General features: G+C 38.2%; 1 protein-coding gene across 3 annotated transcripts in view; it reads right to left on the bottom strand.

Moving 5' to 3' along the window:
* Nucleotides 1-10,000, bottom strand: part of LOC110515949 (ankyrin-2) — a 212,217-nt gene that overhangs the window by 118,754 nt on the left and 83,463 nt on the right. For all 3 annotated transcript variants that reach the window (XM_036934328.1, XM_036934326.1, XM_036934327.1), the window contains 3 exons: nucleotides 8,166-8,264; nucleotides 7,035-7,058; nucleotides 6,030-6,038 (listed from right to left, as the gene is read on the bottom strand). In XM_036934328.1, the coding sequence (XP_036790223.1) occupies nucleotides 6,030-6,038; nucleotides 7,035-7,058; nucleotides 8,166-8,264 (132 nt within the window). The remainder of the gene's footprint in view (nucleotides 1-6,029; nucleotides 6,039-7,034; nucleotides 7,059-8,165; nucleotides 8,265-10,000) is intronic.

Here is a 10,000-nt window from a genome sequence, read left to right as displayed (position 1 = left end):
ACTCCACCCTGTGGCCCCTGGTCAGTACATGATACAGTACAGACTACACTCTGTGGCCCCTGGTCAGTACATGATACAGTACAGACTCCACCCTGTGGCCCCTGGTCAGTACATGATACAGTACAGACTCCACCCTGTGGCCCCTGGTCAGTACATGATACAGTACAGACTACACCCTGTGGCCCCTGGTCAGTACATGATACAGTACAGACTACACCCTGTGGCCCCTGGTCAGTACATGATACAGTACAGACTACACTCTGTGGCCCCTGGTCAGTACATGATACAGTACAGACTACACCCTGTGGCCCCTGGTCAGTACATGATACAGTACAGACTACACCCTGTGGCCCCTGGTCAGTACATGATACAGTACAGACTACACCCTGTGGCCCCTGGTCAGTACATGATACAGTACAGACTCCACCCTGTGGCCCCTGGTCAGTACATGATACAGTACAGACTACACCCTGTGGCCCCTGGTCAGTACATGATACAGTACAGACTCCACCCTGTGGCCCCTGGTCAGTACATGATAAAGTACAGACTACACCCTGTGGCCCCTGGTCAGTACATGATACAGTACAGACTACACCCTGTGGCCCCTGGTCAGTACATGATACAGTACAGACTACACCCTGTGGCCCCTGGTCAGTACATGATACAGTACAGACTACACACTGTGACCCCTGGTCAGCACATGATACAGTACCGGTTACACTCTGTGGGCCCTATATAGTATTGCCATGAGGCTCTGGTCTAAAGTAGTGCACTATATAGGGAATAGGGTGCCATAGGGCTCTGTTCTAAAGTAGTGCACTATGTAGGGAATAGGGTGCCATAGGTCTCTGGTATAAAGTAGTGCACTATATAGGGAATAGGGCGCAATAGGGTTCTGGTATAAAGTAGTGCACTATGTAGGGAATAGGGTGCCATAGGGTTCTGGTCTAAAGTAGTGCACTACGTACGGAATAGGGTGCCATTTGGGCAGCGGAATGAAGACAATAATCGTGCGAAACAAATAATCTATCATATCTGAACAGAAAAACTAAGAGAGCCAAAGGTAGACCTAACACAGTCTATAACACTACATTACCCTATAACACTACATTAAGTTTATAACACTACTAAAAGGTTATAACACTACATTATGTCTATAGCACTACATTAACCTTATAACACTATTTAACCCTATAACACTACATTAACCCTATAACACTACATTAAGTCTATAACACTACATTAAGACTATAACACTACATTAAGGCTATAACACTACATTAACCCTATAACACTACATTAACCCTATAACACTACATTAAGTCTATAACACTACATTAACCCTATAACACTACATTAAGGCTATAACACTACATTAAGGCTATAACACTACATTAACCCTATAACACTACATTAACCCTATAACACTACATTACCCTATAACACTACATTAAGTATATAACACTACATTAAGTATATAACACTACATTAACCCTATAACACTACATTAAGTCTATAACACTACATTAACCCTATAACACTACATTAAGTATATAACACTACATTACCCTATAACACTACATTAACCCTATAACACTACATTAACCCTATAACACTACATTACCCTATAACACTACATTAAGTATATAACACTACATTAACCCTATAACACTACATTAACCCTATAACACTACATTACCCTATAACACTACATTAAGTCTATAACACTACATTAAGTCTATAACACTACATTAACCCTATAACACTACATTAACCCTATAACACTACATTAAGTCTATAACACTACATTAAGGCTATAACACTAAAATTAACCCTATAACACTACATTAACCCTATAACACTACATTAAGTCTATAACACTACATTAACCCTCTAACACTACATTAAGACTATAACACTACTTTAACCCTATAACACTACATTAACCATATAACACTACATTAAGTCTATAACACTACATTAAGTATATAACACTACATTAAGTATGTAACACTACATTAAGTATATAACACTACATTAACCCTATAACACTACATTAAGACTATAACACTACATTACCCTATAACACTACATTAAGTATATAACACTACATTAACCCTCTAACACTACATTAAGACTATAACACTACATTAACCCTATAACACTACATTAAGTCTATAACACTACATTACCATATAACACTACATTAACCCTATAACACTACATTAAGTATATAACACTACATTAAGACTATAACACTACATTAACCCTATAACACTACATTAAGACTATAACACTATATTACCCTATAACACTACATTTCCCTATAACACTACATTAACCCTATAACACTACATTTCCCTATAACACTACATTAACCCTATAACACTACATTAAGACTATAACACTACATTAACCCTATAACACTACATTAAGTATATAACACTACATTAAGTCTATAACACTACATTAACCCTATAACACTACATTAAGTATATAACACTACATTAAGTATATAACACTACATTAACCCTATAACACTACATTAAGTATATAACACTACATTAACCCTATAACACTACATTACCCTATAACACTACATTAAGCTATAACATTACATTAAGTATATAACACTACATTAAGTCTATAACACTACATTAAGTCTATAACACTACATTAACCCTATAACACTACATTAACCCTATAACACTACATTAACCCTATAACACTACATTAAGTCTATAACACTACATTAAGTCTATAACACTACATTAAGTCTATAACACTACATTAACCCTATAACACTACATTAACCCTATAACACTACATTAACCCTATAACACTACATTAACCCTATAACACTACATTAACCCTATAACACTACATTACCCTATAACACTATATTAAGTCAATAACACTACATTAACCCTATAACACTACATTAAGTATATAACACTACATTAAGGCTATAACACTACATTAAGTCTATAACACTACATTAAGGCTATAACACTACATTAACCCTATAACACTACATTAACCCTATAACACTACATTAAGTCTATAACACTACATTAAGGCTATAACACTACATTAAGGCTATAACACTACATTAAGTCTATAACACTACATTAACCCTATAACACTACATTAAGTCTATAACACTACATTAAGTCTATAACACTACATTAACCCTATAACACTACATTAACCCTATAACACTACATTAACCCTATAACACTACATTAACCCTATAACACTACATTAACCCTATAACACTACATTACCCTATAACACTATATTAAGTCAATAACACTACATTAACCCTATAACACTACATTAAGTATATAACACTACATTAAGTCTATAACACTACATTAACCCTATAACACTACATTAACCCTATAACACTACATTAAGTCTATAACACTACATTAAGGCTATAACACTAAAATTAACCCTATAACACTACATTAACCCTATAACACTACATTAAGTCTATAACACTACATTAACCCTCTAACACTACATTAAGACTATAACACTACTTTAACCCTATAACACTACATTAACCATATAACACTACATTAAGTCTATAACACTACATTAAGTATATAACACTACATTAAGTATGTAACACTACATTAAGTATATAACACTACATTAACCCTATAACACTACATTAAGACTATAACACTACATTACCCTATAACACTACATTAAGTATATAACACTACATTAACCCTCTAACACTACATTAAGACTATAACACTACATTAACCCTATAACACTACATTAAGTCTATAACACTACATTACCATATAACACTACATTAACCCTATAACACTACATTAAGTATATAACACTACATTAAGACTATAACACTACATTAACCCTATAACACTACATTAAGACTATAACACTATATTACCCTATAACACTACATTTCCCTATAACACTACATTAACCCTATAACACTACATTTCCCTATAACACTACATTAACCCTATAACACTACATTAAGACTATAACACTACATTAACCCTATAACACTACATTAAGTATATAACACTACATTAAGTCTATAACACTACATTAACCCTATAACACTACATTAAGTATATAACACTACATTAAGTATATAACACTACATTAACCCTATAACACTACATTAAGTATATAACACTACATTAACCCTATAACACTACATTACCCTATAACACTACATTAAGCTATAACATTACATTAAGTATATAACACTACATTAAGTCTATAACACTACATTAAGTCTATAACACTACATTAACCCTATAACACTACATTAACCCTATAACACTACATTAACCCTATAACACTACATTAAGTCTATAACACTACATTAAGTCTATAACACTACATTAAGTCTATAACACTACATTAACCCTATAACACTACATTAACCCTATAACACTACATTAACCCTATAACACTACATTAACCCTATAACACTACATTAACCCTATAACACTACATTACCCTATAACACTATATTAAGTCAATAACACTACATTAACCCTATAACACTACATTAAGTATATAACACTACATTAAGGCTATAACACTACATTAAGTCTATAACACTACATTAAGGCTATAACACTACATTAACCCTATAACACTACATTAACCCTATAACACTACATTAAGTCTATAACACTACATTAAGGCTATAACACTACATTAAGGCTATAACACTACATTAAGTCTATAACACTACATTAACCCTATAACACTACATTAAGTCTATAACACTACATTAAGTCTATAACACTACATTAACCCTATAACACTACATTAACCCTATAACACTACATTAACCCTATAACACTACATTAACCCTATAACACTACATTAACCCTATAACACTACATTACCCTATAACACTATATTAAGTCAATAACACTACATTAACCCTATAACACTACATTAAGTATATAACACTACATTAAGGCTATAACACTACATTAAGTCTATAACACTACATTAAGGCTATAACACTACATTAACCCTATAACACTACATTAACCCTATAACACTACATTAAGTCTATAACACTACATTAAGGCTATAACACTACATTAAGGCTATAACACTACATTAAGTCTATAACACTACATTAACCCTATAACACTACATTAAGTCTATAACACTACATTAAGTCTATAACACTACATTAACCCTATAACACTACATTACCCTATAACACTACATTAACCCTATAACACTACATTACCCTATAACACTACATTACCCTATAACACTACATTAAGTATATAACACTACATTAACCCTATAACACTACTTTAACCCTATAACACTACATTAACCCTATAACACTACATTAAGTATATAACACTACATTAACCCTATAACACTACATTAACCCTATAACACTACATTAAGTATATAACACTACATTAACCCTATAACACTACATTACCCTATAACACTACATTAAGCTATAACATTACATTAAGTATATAACACTACATTAACCCTATAACACTACATTAACCCTATAACACTACATTAAGTATATAACACTACATTAACCCTATAACACTACATTACCCTATAACACTACATTAAGCTATAACATTACATTAAGTATATAACACTACATTAACCCTATAACACTACATTAACCCTATAACACTACATTAACCCTATAACACTACATTAAGCTATAACACTACATTAACCCTATAACACTACATTAAGTATATAACACTACATTAAGTCTATAACGCTACATTAAGTATATAACACTACATTAAACCTACATAGAAATAATAATAAATAATAAATAATAAATAATAACAATAAATGATAATAGAGAAGTAGAATAAAGAATAAAGAACAGTCAGCGACTAGCCACTACAGAGCTCTGTGACACAGACGGGACAGACATTTATAGATGGGAAATATAAACAAAAACATTTTGATATGTGAAAGCAGCGATATGACGGAGTTAGATATGATCCTCTTACCTTCCCATTCTGGGAGACATGGGGCGATTAAGAAACATAGTTAACCAACCATACTTATACAATATATATTAATGCTATCATCAGATTATAATATAACTAACCGTACTAATATAATATATTTAAATATTATCATCAGATTATAATATAACTAACCATAATTAATATAATATATTTAAATATTGTCATCAGATTATAATAAATGCATATCCGACCATAATTAATATAATATATTTAAATATTATCATCATATTATAATGTATCCAACCGTACTGCAAGGCAGACAATGTGACCAAATGGCACCATATTCCCTGTGTAGCGCACTACTGTTGACCAGGTCCCACAGTGCACTATACAGTATAGGGCATAGGGTGCCATTTGAGAGCAACACTATGACAAAACTACACAGGTAATAAAGGTGAAGGTGCCCTGTAAGATTTAGTAAGTGAGTTCACATGTTGTGTTTCGTCAACTAGGTGACGTTATTTTTTTGGGGCCGTTAGTTCCTGATGTTAAAAAACGCTGGCTATTTAAGATAGAATAATAACATACACGAAAGCACAGATACAACTACAACAAAGGCTCTCCGTTTCATGGGGGAACATGTTATTTTCTTGGAAACAAAGACTTCAACACCAAATAAACACACTCTGAAAAGGTGTAAAACAAGGAATAAAGTTGAAACATTCAGACATGCTCAGGACCAGGAGGCTGTTACAACACGTCCATTTACTGGTAGAGTCAAACACTCGTATCCAACAGGCAGACAGACAGACAGACAGGCAGACATACAGACAGACAGACAGACAGACAGACAGACAGACAGACAGGCAGACAGGCAGGCAGACAGACACCAGATGCTAGATGTAGAATAGAGCATGTCAGAGTCCATCATGCAGTATTTAACACAGGTCTGATGTCAACACAGGAACTACAGAGCAGAGCTAGATGGAGGTGAAGAAGGAAGAGGGGAGGAGAGCAGGGGATGGGTAGAATAAACATGTATACCTCTGTAGTTCTGTTAACCATCATCTGATAACGCCGTAGAGCGAGGAGAGGAGAGGAGAGGAGAGGAGAGGAGAGGAGAAGAAGGAGGAAATGAGAGGAGAGGAGAGGAGAGGAGAGGAGAGGAGAGGAGAGGAGAGGAGAGGAGAGGAGGACATCAGAGAGGAGGAGGAGGAGGAGGAGTAGGAGAAGGAGGAGGAGGAGAGGAGGAGGGTGTGAGAAATGAGAAGAGAGAGGAGAGGAGGGGAGGAGGAGGAGGAGGAGAGGAGGAGGAGGTAGTTTTGTTGTTACACAGGGAACAGACAAGATGACCTCACACCAAACCCTCCACACAGGATGCTGTCATGATCTGCATACAGGTCACATGACAAATAAGGCACCAGAATCACTTTTAAAGACACAGTATTGAAACAGAAAAACAGTGCATGCAAGTCAACCCTACAGCACAACCGTCCCTCTTTTATCCTTCTCCCCTCTCTCCCCCATCCTCCCTCCTCCCCTCTCTTCCCCCATCCTCCCTCCTCCCCTCTCTTCCCTCATCCTCCCTACTCCCCTCTCCTACCCCAGCCTCCCTCCATCCCCTCTCTTCCTCCATCCTCCCTCCTCCCCTCTCTTCCCCCATCCTCCCTCCTCCCCTCTCTTCCCCCATCCTCTCTCCTCCCCTCTTTTCCCAATCCTCCCTCCATCCCCTCTCTTCCTCCATCCTCCCTCATCCCCTTTCCTCCCCCAGCCTCCCTCCCAACACCTCTCCCCCTCACCTTGTTCTGTCCATCAGAAATGTAATCTTCCTCTCCCTCCCCTCTCCCCTTCTCTCTCAACTCTCCTTCCTCCCCCTCCCATCCCAGCCTCCCCGAGCCTCTCTCCCAAAACCTATCCCCCTCTCACCTTGTTCTGTCCATCAGAGTTGTAGTTTTCCCCTCCCTCCCTCCCTCCCTCCCTCCCTCCCTCCCTCCCTCCCTCCCTCCCTCCCTCCCTCCCTCCCTCCCTACCTACCTCTATCCCCCTCCCCCTACCTCCCTCCCTCCCTCCATCCCCTCCCTCCCTCCCTCCATCCCCCTCCCCCTACCTCCATCGCATCCCCCTACCTCCCTCCCTCCCACCCCCCTCCTCTCCTCTCCTCCATCCTCGGGGTACCTTGCTCTGAACGTCAGCGTTGTGGTCATTCTGCAGCAGCAGGGCAGCTGCCTTGGTGTCATCCTTCCGGGCAGCGATGTGCAGGGCAGGCAGCCGCACCTGAATGGATACATTTGATTGGATGATTGAACAGATTCTCAACAGACAGTCCAGACACTTGAACAACTTGTTTAGGATGACACAATAAAGTCAATGACTAATTTTTCCATTGTGGACCCTTAAAGATGGAGCTTCTCAACCCTCCTCCTCGGTGAGCCCGAGACAGTTCACCATGTTGTTGTAGACCTGATTCACCTAGTCAACTAGTCACCTAGTCACCTAGTCAACTAGTCAACTAGTCAACTAGTCACCTAGTCAACTAGTCAACTAGTCACCTAGTCAACTAGTCAACTAGTCACCTAGTCAACTAGTCAACTAGTCACCTAGTCAACTAGTCAACTAGTCACCTAGTCACCTAGTCAACTAGTCACCTAGTCACCTAGTCATCTAGTCACCTAGTCAACTAGTCACCTAGTCACCTAGTCAACTAGTCACCTAGTCACCTAGTCACCTAGTCAACTAGTCACCTAGTCACCTAGTCACCTAGTCAACTAGTCACCTAGTCACCTAGTCAACTAGTCAACTAGTCACCTAGTCACCTAGTCACCTAGTCAACTAGTCAACTAGTCACCTAGTCACCTAGTCAACTAGTCACCTATAAAGTCAATGACTCATTTTTCCATTGTGGACCCTTAAAGATGGAGCTTCTCAACCCTCCTCCTCTGTGACCCCGAGACAGTTCACCATGTTGTTGTAGAACTGATTCACCTAGTCAACTAGTCACCTAGTCAACTAGTCACCTAGTCAACTAGTCACCTAGTCAACTTGTCAACAAGTCACCTAGTCAACTAGTCACCTAGTCACCTAGTCAACTAGTCACCTAGTCAACTAGTCAACTAGTCAACTAGTCAACTTGTCAACAAGTCACCTAGTCAAGTAGTCACCTAGTCAACTAGTCAACTAGTCAACTAGTCAACTTGTCAACAAGTCACCTAGTCAACTAGTCACCTAGTCACCTAGTCAACTAGTCACCTAGTCAACTAGTCACCTAGTCAACTAGTCAACTAGTCAACTAGTCAACTTGTCAACAAGTCACCTAGTCAACTAGTCACCTAGTCAACTAGTCAACTAGTCAACAAGTCACCTAGTCAACTAGTCAACTAGTCACCTAGTCAACTAGTCAACTAGTCACCTAGTCAACTAGTCACCTATAAAGTCAATGTTTCCATTGTGGACCCTTAAAGATGGACCTTCTCAACCCTCCTCCTCGGTGACCCCGAGACAGTTCACCATGTTGTTGTAGACCTGATTCGCCTAGTCAACTAGTCACCTAGTCAACTAGTCAACAAGTCACCTAGTCAACTAGTCAACTAGTCACCTAGTCAACTAGCCAACTAGACACCTCGTCACCTAGTCCACTAGTCAACTAGTCACCTATAAAGTCAATGACTCATTTTTCCATTGTGGACCCTTAAAGATGGAGCTTCTCAACCCTCCTCCTCTGTGACCCCGAGACAGTTCACCATGTTGTTGTAGAACTGATTCACCTAGTCAACTAGTCACCTAGTCAACTAGTCACCTAGTCATCTAGTCACCTAGTCAACTAGTCACCTAGTCACCTAGTCAACTAGTCAACTAGTCACCTAGTCACCTAGTCACCTAGTCAACTAGTCAACTAGTCACCTAGTCAACTAGTCACCTATAAAGTCAATGACTCATTTTTCCATTGTGGACCCTTAAAGATGGAGCTTCTCAACCCTCCTCCTCTGTGACCCCGAGACAGTTCACCATGTTGT

The sequence above is a fragment of the Oncorhynchus mykiss genome, chromosome 10 (assembly GCF_013265735.2).
Source record: "Oncorhynchus mykiss isolate Arlee chromosome 10, USDA_OmykA_1.1, whole genome shotgun sequence".
NCBI classification, from domain to species: Eukaryota; Metazoa; Chordata; class Actinopteri; order Salmoniformes; family Salmonidae; genus Oncorhynchus; species Oncorhynchus mykiss.
This window is presented reverse-complemented; position numbering and strand designations above follow the sequence as displayed.